The sequence below is a fragment of the Anguilla anguilla genome, chromosome 3 (genome assembly GCF_013347855.1).
Source record: "Anguilla anguilla isolate fAngAng1 chromosome 3, fAngAng1.pri, whole genome shotgun sequence".
NCBI classification, from domain to species: Eukaryota; Metazoa; Chordata; class Actinopteri; order Anguilliformes; family Anguillidae; genus Anguilla; species Anguilla anguilla.
Genome location: NC_049203.1, coordinates 18,376,251 through 18,394,982, shown reverse-complemented (window position 1 = coordinate 18,394,982; position 18,732 = coordinate 18,376,251). Strand labels below are relative to the sequence as shown.

Below are 18,732 nucleotides of genomic sequence, written 5' to 3'. Positions count from 1 at the left end.
TAACAAATGTCACTTCCCACACAATCGGGGTCACTGCAATTAAACTCGTAAATCAGACTACTCCACCATTTTTAACAGAAAGTCTGGGTCAAACCGCGTTCCTCTGTTGGTTAAATTACATTGTCATTAATGTTTTATTCCAAGTTGAAATTAAATTGAAGTGGGACAGCACATGGTAAAGGAAAGACATTTTGAGTTCACAAATGTCCACAACCCCTAGTCCAACTCCATTATCCTCGATTTTAAAATAAGAAAACCATTAGACCTCATTTCTCAAATCCTTGGAGGCTCCCCCAGCCTCGAAAATCAGCTGAATTGATTAATTTCAAGGACACAACATTTCATTTTTTAATAAAGTTTTATATTTCTTTTAAGCGCACAATCAATGAGATATAACTTATTTGTTAATACATAGAACAGGATCAGAGGAAAGGAAAACCTGCTTGGCTCCAACCAAGGACCCAAAGCAGCTTTCCCACAATTGTTTGGTAAGTGGATTTATTTAAAGATGGCGGCCATGCCCCTCCGCTGTCCTGGTGCAGGTGTTTCATCTGCGTTTCACTTCAGCCAGATGTTCTTGTCCCCGACGTCCTCATTGTAACCGGGAGCGTACTGCTTTCCTGGGAGCTGCAGAGAGGAGAGAAAACAGAATTCAGCATTGGGGCGGGGGGGGGGGGGGGGGGGGGGGGGGGGAGGGAGTACTGACAGCCCAACGGAGGCTTGAACAGTCAGATTCATTTTCCCCCGACAGGCTAAAGACCATGCGTCTAGCCCACATCGCTGAACATGGCCATGAACCAGTTGCGGCTGACGGACAGGACGGCCGGTACTGCGGGTGCCGTGGACCGCAGCGGGCAGGGAGGTCAGAGCCTTAAAATCCCCCGGGCATCAGCTGCTGAGCCTCCCCCCCCCCCCCTGCTCCCCAATCAATGCGCTTCACCCTTACCGCCGCTCGGAGAGAGAGCGAGGGGCTCGCCGCAGAAGGATTTATCGCCGGCGTCCGTTTTATTTTCGAGCGATAAAAACGGAATGAACATCTGCTCGAAGGCCCGAGAGCCGCGTCTGCCAAAGGCCCCGGCTGAATTACGAGGAGCGGGGTTGATTTAGGGCGCAGCGGAGCTCCTTCCCGGCTGATTTGTGGCGTGAAGCGGTGTCGACGCGTCCCGCGCGTCACAATTCAGGGCACGCTTTATCCTCCGACTGCCGTCGCCGCTACGATATCGCCAACGGAAAAAAAAGAAAAAAAACGTGTGAAAACCCATTTGTATTCTGGAACGTGAAGGCCTACACGTGCAACTGACAAGAAAGTAATGAGGAGAAAGCGAGTTTCAGAATTAGACCGCTTGTAGCCATTTCAACTCTCCGTAACTCAACAGTCCTGTCAGGTCAATAAAATAATTATATATACGGTACAGGCCAAAAGCATTAGGCTACCTGTGGTTTTAAAAAGAAATTAAAAAATTAAAAAAAAACTTTAGGCAGAGAAATGTAATGCATTCATTTTATTAATCGTGTGCATTAACTTTGATAGCCCTGATATACAATGAGCTCCATAATATTTGGGACGAAGACATATTTATTTCTTGAATTGGCTCTTTGCGTCACAATTTTAATCAAACAATTCACATGTGGTTTAAGTGAAGATTCTCAGCGTTTATTAACATTTTAATACATTTTGTTTTCACCATGTAGATATTACACTGTTTTTTATACACAGCTCCCCCACTTCAGAGTACAATAATGTTTGGGACCAATGACTTCACAGGCGTTTCTGCATAGTCAGGTGTGTTGCAACAAAGGAGTTTTTCAAAGCCAAGTGCGATACATACGCTGAGGGTAAAACTTATGGCTACTAGCCCTCGAAACAAGCAGAAGATATGGGTGGCTGCAGTGCAGGCCTGGTAGAGCATCACCAGAGAGGATACTCAGCACCTGGTGATGTTTTTGGGTCACAGGCTTCAAGCAGTCACTGCATGCAAAGGATATGCGACAAAGTACTAAGTATGACTCATTTACATAACAATAATATGTCACAAACATTATGGTGACCTTAAATGGGGAGCTATGTTTAAACTTTGACCACATTTGAATTGTTTGATTACAAATTTTGCAGTATAGAGCCAAATCAAGAAAAAATATCTCTTTGTCACAAACATTATGGAGTTCACTGTGTGTGTGCGTGTGTGTGTGCGCGTGCATACATGTATGTATGTATGCAATATGGACTGGATGGTTTATGAGAATTTATCCACTGTGACCGAAGCAGTCGCTAAAAATTTCACAGCTCCTCACAGTCAATAGACCAGTTGGCGATGAATAGCTTTTTTGGCAGGGGTTTCGGCAATATGAGGGCTCATATTTTGGGAGATACCATGCATAGATACTGGGCTAAAATCCAGATTCTCCTCTACAGAGATTCCCTCCGTCATAGTCGGCACCCGATTCCCTCAGTCGGAGCCCACCCCAGCTGATTACATGCTACCGTTAACGTATCATTTGACACAATGAAAAATACAAATACATGAAAAACAACAATAAAAGTGATAACCTCAAGGCTACACTGCGCTAATGCTGCCATAACAGCACTGTAAGGGACACAAGCCCTCCGCTACAGAGGTATCTGAATCTGCTGGAGGACCGTTGCTGCGTTTCAATGCTGGAAAACAAACAAAAAAAAATAAATGAAAGCCTGCAGTCTGCTTCAGGTTTTCCACTCGCACCGTTCCAGGAGTGGTCCTGGCCTGCTGGGAAAAGTAAATTCTTTAAATAGCCAATCGTGTCGTTCCGTTTCTTACGGTCCATAAATAAGGATGTTCAGCGAGAGCGCGGCGGCTCTCGTCTCCGATGAAAGGCTTCGCCGAGATCTCCCGCCGCACGCCACCGGCGCGCGCGGGGTTACCGAGTCGTCTCCGGTTCGGCCGCTGGGCAGGCTCCGCCGCTGGAATTCCCTGGCAGGCGGGGCGCCCGAGTTTTTCCGCACTCGGCTATCTGGCGACGGCGGCGGCCAAGTGCTTTTCCCGTAAGTAAGTGAGGAAGGACCACCCGCTCGGCTCTGCCTCATCGAACCCTGGACCGGAGACCAGGGGAGGCGGGCAGGCGGGAAGGCGGGGGGGCGGCTGGGCTAGGCCCCGAGTAAGCCAGAGCTCATCTTTCTCAAACGAAGTCATGGAATAATCCAAAAGGCAAACTGCAACTAGCCATTTGGCAGACATTTTCAGCCAAAGCGATTTAACACTCCAAGCAACAGGCACCAGAGCTAAAGACAGGCAAAGTTACGATCAAACCGGTGCCACTGTTTACAGGCATTTAGCAGACGCTCTTATCCAGAGAGACTTACATTGTATCCAATTATACAGCTGAATATATACTGGAGCAATGCAGGTTAAGCACCTTGCTCAAGGGTACAATGGCAGTGCCCTACCGGGGAATCAAACATGCAACCTTTAGGTTACAAGACCAGCTCCTTAGCCATTATACTACGCTGCCGCCACCATGAAGAATGATGACCTAAAGCAGTGGTTCTCAGCTTTTTCTGATCCAGGAACCCCTTTCCTGGCTTTCAGTGGACCCCCAATATAAATTAAAAAGGGTTATATTTTAAATAAGATTTTTATCTATTGAAATGTTTTCCCAAATCTATATATACTCATTGCACCTCAAGTCTGGCCAGGGACCCCCTTATCTTCAAGGACCTCCAGGGGTCCACGGACCTGTTGAAAACACAGGATCCAAAGGCACGAATGTTGGGAGGAAAGGGTTCATTGGGTGGGCCGGTACCATCAGCGGCCCGGTATGCCAGCGTAAGTGATCTGAACCGTACGAGGGCAGCCGGGGTGGGCACAAACTGAGCGGCACAGCTGAATTCCGCAGGGCCGAACACCAGGCAAGCGGCAGTGTTCCGGATCAGCTGAGCCAATACATTATCACATAAAAATAATCACGCGCCCTAAAGAGAAACTGGGTCTAAAAGGGGACGGCGCTGCATGGTTGACTTGTGTCGAAAATTCACCTCCTTTGAATCACTGACTTTGGATTTCCTTTGGATTTACATCAATTAAAGCAGTCCTTCTCTGCTTCTAATGAATTAAAACCTGGGCGTGGGGAGGGGGTGGGTCATGTCTATGCTCTGCAGGGACACAGATTGAGAGGGTGTGTCCCTCGTAGGGGGGTGGGCTGGGACCAGGGTGCCTCGGCTCCCCTTCACGGCTGTGAGCTCATTACACGCCCCAGTATTTGCCCTGATAAGACCCAGGTTCCGCACACAGCCAATCAGAACACAGGCTGTTACAACAAGAAACTAAAAACAGCCTGATTAGCACGGCAAGGGAACAAACCCGCTCTCCCGCCAACACCACCCCCCCTCCCTTCAGTCTATATCCTTCCAAGCCCCCAAACCCTGCCCCAATTTCAAAAGAAGGGCTTCACAAAAACTGAGCCACAAGCTATAGGCGTTATTAATATTATATACCCGCCCTGATTAAGTTGCAGCCTCACAGAGCATTTGGCGCACGGGTTGGAGCTGACAGAGAGAGGACCGGTCATCAGCAAGGCCAACTGCCTGACATTGTACTGGGATTCCTTACACTGTTCAAATGTATGTTAATAGTTCAAATACCATATAAATGTCAAAAAGAGTGATCGTTTAGGTTTTTTTATTGTTGTACACTTAAATGAGCATGCAGGTAAAAGCTGAAGTGTGGAAAAGCACGCATACCGCATCACAGATAATTTGCGAGTAGGTATCAGTGCGTGAAACTGAAAACAGGGTTTCAGCTGAAGGAAGACTATGGGCAGGCGTGCAGTGAATGACACTAATGAGAACCGCTTGCTTCAAAATCCCACCACCCATCCCCCCCTCCCCTCCCGCCCGTCTCTCCGAATTCTGCTTGCAACAAAACCCAAAGGAGGACCTCTATGATTTCCATTGCGCACCCATTCAAGGGCGCCGTCTGATTGGGGGAAGTCTGGACCGGTCTGGGGGGTGGGGGGGGGGGGTTAACCCACAGCCACTGGCTGCCCTAAGCACCCCTTTGCCATCATGGCCGTCCCACGATAGGGAACACGAGCACTTTGTGCTGCTTTAACACTAATCTCTCTTTAGCCTGCCCAGCGTGGGACGGGAGAGACGTACCGACTTGTAGGCGTAGTAGGTCTCGTCGTATTCGTGAGCTCCAATAGTCACTTCGGGCAGGAAGTGAGCGATGCATGTGAGGTCAGCAACCTTCTGCTTGTCTTCAACCCTGGAGAGAGAGAGAGAGAGAGAAAGAGAGAGAGAGGGATAGTTAAAGGGATAGTTCACTTTCTCTGACCTTCAAGCAATTCCAAAATATAACTTGTACAGAAACACTTTCTCCAATAAAAATCTGCAACTTCTGTAAATATTCATTTACTGTCACTGCACATAACCATCTGAGCCAAATTGAACACACACACACTAAAACTGAAATGGTACCAAGAAACACCCAGAAAGTGAGCAATCGCCTAAAATTTCACAGTCGCACTGAGGCCTCGCAGCTCCCCGAGTCCATATGTGGCTCAATCTGTCCTGTCAGGAGAAAGTGTGAACTCCGAAACGCAGCAGTGCGTGTCGCGCGACTTCCAAAACCGACAGCGGCGGGTCAGCCGAGGTCAGCATCGCGCAGCATCATGTAGGAATAATTTCATCATCTCACCAGCCAATAGCCGAAAAGGAACAGAAAATTCCAGGACCGTGACAAAAGCATTGATCGGGGAATTTATGGCCGAGGAGTCCAGGCCTCCAAGAGGGAGAAGTTTGGTTAAGAAACGCGAGCTTGTTTCTCCTCCCTCCAAAGCCCAAATAGCTTCAATATGAACGATCTGAGACGACTCAGCTCCAGCCATTATTCAGTCTGCAAAGTGGCCCATTAATCTCCCCGACCTCTTTGAACGCTGAAGGAACTGGACGCGTCTCTGGTTGCGTGGAGCGGGGGAGGGAGGCAGCGCGGCGTGATTCATCGCGCTCGGGCCCGGGACGCGTCCCAACGCAAGCACGGAGGCGGTAGAGGGACCTCCGCCCCGCTTCGGGTTATTTACCGACCCCGCCTCCATCTGAGTCCCGTCTCGCTGGGTCCGTCTTCTGATCCGCTCGATCCGGAGAGTTGAGTTCAAACCCGGGCCCGGCGGAGCGCCAGCAAACGCCGTGCCAAGGAAAACGCACGCCTCAGCCGGAACGCCGACCACACGACCGCCCAGCGCAATTTGATGGTTGATCAACATCATTTTAGTCAAACACGCCTGCCAATCATCCGCTCCCTACTAAGGTGTATAGAATTGGAATCAGGTGCGGAGGGGAGGGGCTTCCTGCCCTCCTTCCAGAAACAATATTTTACCAGTTAGGAGCTATAAAGGCAGCCACTGAAATGCACAGGCTCAGAGTCAACTCAGAGTCTGTACGTGTGGTAAAGTCGTCCTGGAGGAGCACGGGGCCCGTTACGAGAGGGGGTCATGAATGTGAGTTAACTCCCAAACCGATGGCCAGCCGGCTCATCTGCAGCTTTTGGGGGGGGGAGAGAAGAACATACTGATGAAAAAACGAGGGGGGGGGGGGGGGTGCACAAACAGGAAGTTCTACAGAAAGCTGCATACTGTAAGGTTTTTTTTCCCCCCATTGGAGGCATCTTTCGACCTTGAGGGAACCTGCCAGATGCATCGACATGGATGCAAGGAGATGTAAAACCACGTTTCTATGCCAGTTACGCCAGACAAACCGGAGTAAATTGGTAACTGAAGAAAGACTAAATGGTGCCCGCAAGCACAGGGACGCGAGACGGGACCAGGGTTCCCCACAGTTCATCCGAAGATACTCACAGCATTCGCAAGTGGTGGAAGGAGACATCATCCTGCTCTGGCCATGGTCCCTTTTCAAACTTCAGGTACTCTATGTCTTCCACCACCTGGAGAGGAACGAAACACCCGAGAACACTGAAGGTGGTGATCGCGCGACGGAGAACCGCCTGTCTGCTACTGCACAAACACGCAGACGCAGAGCCATGACTGTAACCCAGAGCTGGAGCCTTTCGTCTGAAGCCAGCTCCTTTTTAATTTGTAATTGCTAAACTGCCTGGACATGAGTTTGCACATTTTTTCCCGGGGTGTGAGGTGTGTGTTTGGGTGGGGGGGGGGACATCGGTTTCCATGCTAGCTTGAGTCAGCCAGACCATTCGTCATGCGAGTGTTGGGAAGGCGGGAGGGGGGGCACACCCATAATCAGCTGCAGATGAACAAGACCTCCGCCTGCCAAGGGAGAGAACTCCAGGCCCTCAGAACCAGTGCTAAGAATAACAGGCTGTGGATGGGTTGGCCCTTAAGGGCCCAAAATGGGCCCGCAGATCTCTGGATCCGGATCTGCTTGGGTGGTGGTTTGTCGCCTGGTCACCCAAGAAAGTAATTTATGGCGTTCCGTGTCCTGACTACACCTGGTCCCATGTATGTATTGATAAATGACCAACAGACGTGCTTTATTTTTGGTTTAAATTCACAATAAAAAAGTGCTGTGCCAATTCCCTAGAGCCTTATACCCTGATGACCAGAAAAGAACTGAAAAGATTACTCAGGGAGACCTGAGGTAAGTTTTACAAAAAAAAAATCATGATTAAAAAAAACATGGATTTCTAAATAGCTTAATTAAAAACATTTACCACAACAGTAAAACAAATGCATCATTAAACCTACTAATAGTAGCTCAAAGGCCCTACGTTTACATCCTAAAATGTCTTCAGGAATTAATCAGAAGAAAAACTGTTCGGCTGAGAATCAAAGCCTTGGCTAGGCACATTTAGCCCTTTCCATTAAAAAAAGGCTGGCAGATGTGCAGAAGTCAATCTACTCTGTTCCGACTTGGAATGGGCAGCCAATCCGGATATTGAGGGCAAGTAAAAATCACTAAAATAACTGTTCCCTGGATGTTTCCCAGCTGTTCAACAGTCTGCAACAGTGAACTGAAGAGACTTCCTCACAGTGACGTGCACAGCCATTTTCTAGCAGCTGAGAGGTTCTTCTGATTACCTCACTTGTGTTGGCGAATCAAGTTAGCTCTGCCCAATGTGACCCACAAACCGTTCTACTGCCTCTGTAGACAACTGGCTGCAAAGTACTAAAACTACAACTCCCAGAACGCACAGCACATTTATACCTGGTTATGCTTGTGGTCTTGGAAATGTCTTGAGTTTGAATTGTGCAAGGAGGAAAATTGTAGAATCATTTGTGTGTCAGTTCATTTGCCCCACTTTAAAATAATGGATCTAACAGCTATGTCCAGGCAAAGGCGATTAACCACGCTAACTAAAAACCAAGACATTACTTTTTTAATTATAGTAATGAAGTCAAATTACTTTAATATGCTTACATTGACAGTTTTCAGGAATGTTTCCTGATTAAATGACTGTAAAAGCAAACAGGAAACACTGCAACTTTCACTGACATGATCATTCAAGTTATATTGCCATATACTGCAGCATCGGTTTTGGATAAACCAAGTGAGCAAAGAGAATCAGAGGCAATACTCCACAGCTTGTACAATACTTTGGTTGACTCACCTTCTCAATATCCTGTGCTTGAACTGCGTCATAGGCCAGTACCTCACAGTGCTCACTGGGGAATGAAAAGACAGGGTTGTGCAAAGGGAACGTCAACTAGCACTGGCACTAAACCCACAAAACCCCTTCAACAAATGTTATGTTCAGGCACTGTGTTTTGCAACAGTGTTGTGGCAAAGTTGCTGTGTGACTTTGAGTATGGCTTTCTGGTATATGCACTATCTGCGTCAACTTACAATAGCGTAATGGGAAAATTGTGCTGTTACAGTGTGTACACAATTTGCACTGAGACTGGCAGTTGAGTCACTCTTTCAGAACTAACAAATACAGCATCCAATTACCAGGCTCCCAGAACATGGAAACTCAAACACCATCTCAAATGCAAATATGTCCACACAGTAATTAATATGCTCTGAAAAGAAAGACCCTTAAAAGTAATAGTTAACTTTTTATGTTTTTTGAATTCAAGTTTTAGTGGACATTTCCATTTTTTTGTGTGAAAATTTAGAAATATAGATCGAGAGGGCGGGGCAGGGGTTTGTTATTGCATAGAGGGAGGGAATGAGGGAAGGAGGGAAGGTGGGAGGTGGCCAGCTCCCACTTTGAAGCTGCTTGAAGGCTTTTAAAGGTGCAAGACCTGAGGCGGGGAGTTCCTCCGCTGCCCTAACCTCGACCGGCCAACATCCAAATGGGATTAGACCTCAAAGGAGACAGATACCCCCTCCCCCCTCCCTCTTACCTGATTTTGGGAAGGAAGGACTTCTTGTAGGCGTCCTCGATGCTCTTCAGATAGGCCAAAGGGACATTCTGCAGGTAGGCCTAGACAGGAGTAGCAATAGACTTCATTCACTGCAGCGGTTTTTATTAGTGTAACGCACAGCACAAACACACACACAGAAATAAACCAAATGAAATAAACTAAACAAATAAAAAAAGGTGTTCTTGCTACACCTCTGGGCACGTTTCTTATAAGAGCTTTGCCATAAGCCAAGCTGTCCCGTTAGATTTTTGAAAAAAAGTGTTGGTTGACAAAATGATCTTAGAGATTGAAGAGAGGCCTATATTGTAACTGAAAGCGGGGGCCGGGGTACAGTGAGGTAGCGAATAAATCTCTCTCAAATTAGAACAACGCGCATTCAGCACTGCGGCCCAAAGCAGGGAGGAGGCCTCGGTCGGCCCCACTCCGTCTCCCGTGCGCTGCGGGGGGGGGTGGGGGGGGCGGCGGGGCCTCGTAGCGGCGCAAACGGGAACGAGGCGGAATCTTCCCGGTAAAGGTCCCGTGCCCGTCGGGAGATCGGTGGTTCCAAAAATCTGAGCGTGTGACTCATCGTCCACAGTCAAAAACACTTGTACGAGGCTGTGGAAAAAAAGCCCTAAGTTTCCAATGGGTCCAAGTTTAACCAGACTTTCCCGCTCTTCTGCGCAAACAATAACCATGCACACACGCACGCACAGGCACGCGCGCAAACACACAGTCATGCACACAGGCAAACATAGCAATGCAGGCACGTTCATTTGTATACACACACACACGCACACACACAAACAAATACACACAAGCACAAACACGTTCATTTGTGTACACACCCACACACACACACACACGCGCACACACACATCTGCTGCTAATTACGGGAACACGCCGGCCAGCCCTCAGAGGTAAGCAGGAATTCAGGACAGCAGTGAGAAGCAGAGCACGAGACGCTTTTTTTGAACGCGTTCGTGAGTGACGCGGGGCAGCCCAGCGGTGACCGCGAGACTCCGCCCGGTAAACAGGACGGCAGGGACCCCGGTCCCCGCGTTTCGGCGAGCGGTAGCTAAAGAATTCGACTCCCCAAACGGAAACTTCCCCCTCTCTTTGAACGTCCTCCAACGTGAAAACTTGAGAAAATGATTGCATTACTCCTGACGATCGGTCAATTGGCTGATTACGGGGCCCCATCTAAAAAAAAAAAAAAAAAACCCAGCAGACTACACCCTCACGCAGGCTACGTTGCCAAAATATGCACTGGTGTAACTCATTCGGAATTTTCAGATTTTCTATCAGATGGTCCCATTTAATAATGTCATTTTTAATCACATTTTCTCCTGAATTCCCCATTTAAGAGGACCTTAAACTTGTGGGGAAGCGAGCCCAGTTTGGAATTTTATTCTTTAAAAAAAAAAAAAAGAAACCAACTATGGTTTCCCCCTTTCCCCAGCTTCTCGCTCCAAAGCTCTCAGTTGGACACAGGCACAACAGCCCTAAAAGGCTAGTGAACAAACGCCTGATGTGTCCAAGCAAACACTTTCCCTGAGTTTGCTTTCCCACTGTACTGCCCTTAAAGATTCCTGACCGTTTGGAAGGAGCTGTATGCTGATCTTCCAGATGTTCCCCTCTAATGCACCAACTAAACAACTTTGACACATGACAAACTTATCAAGGTCCATTTCCAAAAGAAGAGGATATGGAACAAGACAGGCAGATCATTTCAAAATGTTCTAATATAACAACCTCTCAGCAGCCGTTGTTCTGACGTTGCCCCCTTTTCTGCCCAATTTGGAATGCCCAAACCTGCTGACCACCCGATGCTCACGGCAACCTCCGCTGTCCATTTGGGAGAACGCAGACATCATGCTGCCACTTCTTAACAAACCGCAGTTTGCAAGTTAGGCCCATGCAGATATGTAGACAGTGGAAGAGGCACATGGGACAGGCAAAATTGCGGGCACCCCAATCGACCGAGCGAGAACCGCTGGTGTGCAATGAATGGGTGTTGTGATCTCAATCAGCTGAAACGCTGAGGCAAGCCCAGTTCGGAACCATGGGACCCTGCGGCATCTGTGGTGCGAGTTCAGCTCTCTAACTGCAATGCCACGCTAACAGACTGAATCTGCATAACACATTACATTACATTCATTTGGCAGACGCTTTTATCCAAAGCGACGTACAAAAAAGTGCATTTCATTTAATAACAACCAACTCTAGTCACAAGACTTCTGAAACAAGGGTGTGAGTGTGGAACAGGCTGGTGAACTGTTCAGTGCAGACAGCATTTCTTCGCTGGTCACACATCCCCCAGTACATTCAGCAACAGCACTGAGTGAAGAGGTACAGGGGTGCGAGTTCACAAATCCCACCCCTCTTGCCACCCCTGGGGAACCAGCATGTGACCCACCTTGCCCGTCTGCTTAATTTTCTTCTGTACGTCCTCAGCCGGGACGTCCACATAGATGACCAGGTGAGGGGGCAGGAACTCACAGATACTGATGTTTTTGATTTCATTGTAATGGTCCACACCTATAGAAAATAAAAGACAAAAGGGAGTAAATCTCTGCAAATGGTATAGAATCTGTTCCCTACATAATGTACAGAGGTAAATTCATCTCTATCGCTCTTTACGTGTATGGTGTGGAGTTCCTGTTCCTCTATATAATGTACACAGAGATTAATTCTTCATGAATAGCTTTGGGTTTCACTCAGCAACCATTAATGGCTGCTCCACCTGTAACCTCATCATTCGCCCTCCTCCACCCGCGCAGCCCTCACTCACACTGCTTCCGGATGTAGCCTCGATTGGCCATTGCCTCCAAGAAAACCATGTCACTGTATGGGGATCGCTCCATGATTACTCCTTGACCTGTGTGAACCAAAGAGTGGAGAATTTTGTAAAAGTTTGGTACATTAACTTGTTCCGGTCAATGGATGATTGGTATGGCATATTTACAATGAGCGCCATAACGTTTGGGACAGACTTTTTTATTTCACTCTGTACTCCACAATTTAAGATTTGTAACCAATTCATATGTGGCTAAAGTGCAGATTCTCAGCTTCCATTAAATGGTACTTTTATACACTTTGGTTTCACCATGTAGACATTACAGAACTTTTTATACACTCCCCTTTTCAGGGCATGATAATATTGGGACAGGTTTCTGATTAGTCAGGTGTGGTCAATTGTTTACTCAGTACAGGTTTAAGAGCTTTCAGTACCAAGTCTTGATTCTAGGCTTTAGACAAGCCTTTCAAGACTGTTATTGGCTTGAGATACAACAAGCTGAGAAATAAAATAATTAAGTCAGAGACATAGGCCAAACCTTACACTTCAACTGTTTGGAACATCATTAAGAAAAGAATAAGAGCTTGGCAATTGCAAAGGGCCTGGTAGGCTACAGAAGACCTCTCCAGACAAGGACTGAAGAATTCTCACCGTAATTAAGAAAAGCTCCTGTCTGACAGATCAGAAACTCTCTTCAGGAGGCAGGTGTGAATGTGTCAGTGACTACTGTTTACAGAAGACATCACAAACAGGAAGATGCAAAAACAGGACGGCCAAGTTACAGTTTGCCAAGAAGTACCTACAACAACCTGCAGAGTACTAGAAAAAGATCTTGTGGACAGATGAGACCAAGATTGACTTGTTTAACCCATCGGTTAAACATGGTGGTGGGAGTGTTGACAAGCACAACCTGAAGATGGCTGCAGGCTTGGCAGAGCATCACTAGAGAAGCTACTCAGCCCCTGGTGATGTCTATGGGTCACAGACTTCAAGAAGTCATTGAAAGCAAAGGATATGCGACAATGTACTAAACATGACTACTTTCATGTACAAAACATGAATATGTCCCAAATGTTACTGTGCCCTGAAATGGGTTATTTATAAAAAGTGTTGTCAATTCTACAAGGAGAAACCAAAACGTATAATAACACCCTTTAATAAAAGCTGAGAATCTGCACTTAAACCACAAGCGAACTGTATTTAAACATATCATGAATGGCTCAAAGCTTTCCGCGAATTTACCTTGGAATCCGCACAAAACATTTTCAAAAACATCAGATCCTGTAATTACAGTACATTTCCAATGAAGCGCTAACCCTCCATCTTACAAGCTCAGTCTCAGTTGCTCCTGCACGATGTGCTGCTGCTTTTCTACCTGTGGTGAGCAAGTGCTCAATGGCATCAGCGTAGTGCAGGGTCCGGACATGGTACATCCAGGACTGCAGCCGGTACGAGTTCCCGTCTGCGGACATGGGGTCGGTGTAGAACTTCTCAAGGCTGCAGTTCCCGTTGAAGCGTGAGTCAAGCAGCTCTTTCTCTCCCGTCATTTTGTCCAGGTAGTGAATGTCGGGCTCAGACACGTACAGCATCCCTGTATCGATAGCAAGGTATCGATCGTTTTAAGGGCAAACTGAACAGACACATGGATATATACAAGACAGATTAAAACGTGTACCAGCAGATGGCAACTGTTGAGCGCGTAACAACGCTGAAAATGTTCAAAACAAAGCAATCAGTGATTCACAGGGATGTAAGTAGCTCCCGATGCCCAACATTTTGAGTGACTCCAGGTTTGTGTTTGAAATCGAAACAGTCCACTGGTATGCTCACCTATTTCTAGTAAGACCTGGAGTGGCTGAAAAGGGTATGCAACAGCAGTTTTATTACCATCTCTAAATCAGCAAACCGTAACAGGAGGACTTATTAACTTCTTAATTAACTGTTGTATGTTGGTATTTACCCAGCCTGTCAGCCAGCTTTTGCGCTAGAGTCCCTTTCCCTGAAGCTAGATTGCCATCGACGGTGATGATCTTGCTGTTCTTGTTGAACCTGGGGGTGGTCCTCTCACCCAGTACGTAAGCCCACCACCCATACTGCAGGTTGCTGGGGACGCCAGAGTGGATCCTGGACTGGAAGACAGCCGAAACATATAGCAGGTTAGCAGCCATTGCATGAGCCATTGGTTATTCCAGTACATAACTGGTTACACGAAACGTGACATACTAGGATAGGCAAATACCAGCTTTACAAAGAACGCACAAACAAGGTTGGTTGTTCGGTTATTATTATTTTGCTTTGTCACACGTTAGTTCGCAGTGTCAGATACCACCGACTAGCGTGCTAGATGGCCAACTAAACAGCTGACGTTGTCGTAAAATTTCTTCTGACCGTTAATCTACTAATTATTATCATCTGACATAACTACATTTTTATTTGCTTTATGGACAGATATGACTGCAAGCGAATCTAACGGCGTTACCCTCGCAGCACTTTCAACACAACGTCTGTGTTCTGCGCCAACCCTTCACGTGAATCCGCGATAGGTGATAGGAACATATAGACCACATATAGACCAGTGAAAATCACCCATACTTATCAACTAACGTTAGCCATCTCAAAACAAGCTCGTTTAGAATTACATCGTTAGTGAAATGCAGTTGTCAGTGTGATGCATTGTGGCAACTAGCTAGTCAATCGTTTTGAACGAAGGTACCTTCCTAATCTACCTATCGACTGCTAACTATAGCAAAGCCACCGTTAACTCACAAAAATATACCCTTTATGACATCCTAAAAAGACAATTTGCTGGCCCGACCGAAGAGTCATTTGGCCCAATTAGCTATATGATTTGCTTGCTGGCTAACCAGCAACAGGAGTAGCTAACCAACCCAGGGTAACCTGTACTGGGTAGCTACTTGTTTTGATGTCCTTGTACAGGCATTAATATCGCCAGTTAGCTAAGCTGCAGAGGCCAACCCCATCCAAATGACGAAGAACATTTTTAAGAGCACATATAACGAGGTCTTACCGTGGGCACCGCAGATCCTGCTCTGAAGGCGGTTGCACCCGATGGGATTAACAACCGAATAAACCGTAAAGCCATTAATTTTATCCCTAAAATGTCAAACACCTATTGCTCCAACCTGACCCCAAAATTCGCCCTCCTCCTCAGGACGACGAAATCATGCGCAATAGGGTCCTTTCCTTCTAATTTGTCGATTGTATATGGCGTCATTATGCCAAATAAAATGCCTGAACAAGTGTCGCCCGTTATTGTGTTGTAAACCAGTTGAGTAAGAAGTGAGTATCCTCCAGAAACCGACACGGGAAAATCATATGCATTTGGTCGTCGTATACACAGAAAGCGAAAATTTTCAATTTCTCTCAGAAATAAGAAACTGGCAACCATGTTTGTTTGTGTTCTCTTCGTCCAATAGATGGTGCTACACCTCCTTCTTTTATTTGACTTACTTTTATACTGCGGTACCTTCAATGTTCAGGCCTTTGTCCAATGTCCGAGGTAACTGTTCCTGGAGACCCTCTTTATATATATATATATATATATATATATATATATAAATGTTTTTATTATTTATTATTATTTATTTATAATTATTTTTTAAATATATTTTAATATATGTATATAAACACTATTAAATTTAATTTGATGAATGAGGTGGTGACTAGACCAGCATTGTATAGCAGGACACTGAACTGATTCTTGAAAAAAGAAATTCAGAGAACGGTGATTGGGGGGTGGTTAACCTGGCTGGGATTTGAACCAAGGACCTTTTTGCTGTGAGGCTGCAGTGTTACCCACTGTAGCGCTGTAGATTTTTAAATTATTATTATTATTTTATATATATATTTTTGAACATGCTTCACAGAGCACAAACACTTACCTTCTCTTTCCCAGACCAGTTCTGTCTGGATTGATTGAGGAAGGAGAATTTATGATGGCATCACAAGAAGAGGTTGAAGAAAAACATGGCACACGTTTATCTAACAGTGATTTATTTCGCTTGATTCCAGTGTGAGGGGAAAGGAACACTTTCTGAGTTTCATCTATTTCCAGTCACCACTCTTGGCTTGATGCAACATGTTGGAGCCCTGGAGGCACCAGCAGTACAGTATAAAGCTTCAGAGAAGCCAGGAAAACCTCAGACTGTAAGTCTGTAGTACAGTAAGGGTAGCATGAACTTTTAGTAAACCATATTATTACTGCATAGTATTGCAGTAATTAAAACCATTAACACAATCTCCATGTAAGAAAGCAGAATATTTTAAATAGCACACATGGTTGTACTAGTTATTGCTCATCTGACTGACAGGAGCTTACAAAACTGTCTTTGGCCCGGCAGCACATACAGATGCTGCAGGGTATGGCAATATTCAAATTGTGTTCACCCAGGCCAAGCACCATTTGTAACAGTTCCACATGAACTGCCTGCTAGGCTTTGCATCAAACATTACAAGAAGCCAACGTAATGCATTTTTTAATGCTCTGGACATATCACCTTTTTTTAAAAGCAAAGATGTTCACAGGGGAAATTTTTATTTGAGTACTTGCCAAGACATGGATTGCAAAAGCTTGCAAAGTCTAAAGAGATAAAAGGAAGTGGGGCACACCTCGCAAAACAATTTACATGCAGAAAAGAAAACATTGAGCAACTTTAAGACATTTACAACTTTGGATGATTCATGATTTCTTATGATAAACAATTATTTTAAAAAGCATCATAAAATAAATCCCAAGATGATTTTTTGGAAGGACAAAGGCTATTAATTTCTAAGTTTTGATACTGGAGTGTGGACATACAGTATAGTAAATAGTAAAGCAATGTACTGTAACTGCAACAGCTGCTATATCTACATTTTCCGGAAAGAAATGCTGCATTATTGAATATTAACTCATAATTTCAATATAAGTTTAAACATCATCATTCGCACAAAAGGTGTTTGTATAGACTTAAATGTATTTAAGAGAGATTATTTGAGTTTTTATAAGGATTGTTGAGGGTAAAACAATCACCTCTGCATGTCTTAATTAACACTGGTAATCTGGGATTTGCAGTCTAGAAGTGGATTTGTTCAGTTTCAGGCTGTACTGCCAAAATGTATAAACCTCCTTTTATGGGTCTAAATGCTCTTTAATTCTTTAATTGCCTGATTTAAGAGTGCACTGCACTCTTACTGCTCTAAACTGTGCATGGGTTTTATAGCTGTTTCTGTATTTATGTCAAACAGTTGAGTCATTGTAAATGGTACTTGCAGTCTCTGTGTAGAAGTACCTTTGCAAATTTTTTTTTTTTTTTTTTTTTTTTTTTTTTGTCAGTTAACCTCATTTACTACATCTGTTTTTAGCATGTTTCTCACATACATTTGGGACATATTCTGCGTACGGGTCAGTAACATAAAATCCATTCCAACTGCAGATTAGCACAGTATGTATGATGATAAATCATGTTGTCAAAATGCGTTGTGATATTTTAGGTATGTAGTAAAATACATAAGCTGGTTTCCGTGAAAAAAAATAATTTAATTAAAACCAAGTATATGTGTTATGTTTGTGTCAAATATGAAACATGGAAATGGTATCGATTTGAAGAACGTTAAAGTAACATTCCAAGGCGTGTGTGTGTGTGTGTGTTAGATCTCTCTTGCATAAGAGATGTTAATGTCAATGTGACCTTCCTAAATACAAATATAATTTTGGGTAAATACAATTATACATTATTAATGGTTGAAATGACTTCCGTAGGACAACATGACATTTAGTCAGCATAACTTTAAAAGAACCAGTTCCACGCTGACTGGTCATTTAGACCCAGTGTTATACACAGAAATGGCAGGCCAAGTAATCATTTACTTAAACAAAGCACCACTATCCATCATCTGTACAACATAGCTGTGGCCAAGGAGGTGAAGCTGTAACTCAGTTATTATAACTTAATGATTGTGCTGTATTCTTGACCTTCTGCAATTCAAGTCTTTGACCTAAATTGCTTGAGTAAACATCCTGTTGTATGAATGGGTGACATTTACAGAAATACTTGATACTGTAATCACTCCTCAAGATTGGTGTCTGCTTAGTAAAGGCATCCATAAGCTCAGAAGAGCTCAGATTCCAAACTGGTTCTCCTGAACTGTTCTAGGAATGTTGGTGGATGAAAAGCAAAATGAATGGCTGTAGAGTGCACTTTTTATTGATAAACAATGGTCCCCTGTTTTTATTTTTTTCTTCTAATAACTCAAAGGGTTGCGCCTGTCAAACTTATAGCAGTGCCCCTATAAAACTTCTGCCAAAACCATAATGTGGCACAGAAAGCATTGTATTTATTATTGCTTCTAGTGAGTGAGATTAACTTGCACGATACCAGAGATACATGCCCATTACCAGATATTAAATGTGAAACCGGTTTTTTTCAGAATTGTTAAAACTGTTAAAGATCTTGACCAAGAATCTACATATGAACCAGTCTAATTTCTCTGAAGCACATTTAGCTAAATTTTTATCCACACGGAACTGTACAGTAGATGTAAGTGTATTTGTCAGGGGTAGTGTAGTAGTGTATGTCTCATTGGACAATAAATGTTGACTAATCACACTGAGAACATACCTTCTCTGAAAGCTTCAT

General features: G+C 44.8%; 1 protein-coding gene across 1 annotated transcript; it reads right to left on the bottom strand.

Moving 5' to 3' along the window:
• Positions 1-339: 339 nt before the first annotated feature.
• ndufa10 (NADH:ubiquinone oxidoreductase subunit A10) lies at positions 340-15,290 on the bottom strand. Its single transcript, XM_035407479.1, has 10 exons — positions 15,123-15,290; positions 14,055-14,223; positions 13,470-13,685; positions 12,089-12,175; positions 11,714-11,835; positions 9,295-9,374; positions 8,556-8,610; positions 6,829-6,914; positions 5,132-5,240; positions 340-627 (listed from the first exon to the last, which is right to left on the bottom strand). Exons 1-10 carry the CDS (start codon positions 15,195-15,197, stop codon positions 559-561), a joined length of 1,068 nt encoding a protein of 355 aa, XP_035263370.1. The 5' UTR covers positions 15,198-15,290; the 3' UTR covers positions 340-558.
• Between the last annotated feature and the right edge of the window lie 3,442 nt (positions 15,291-18,732).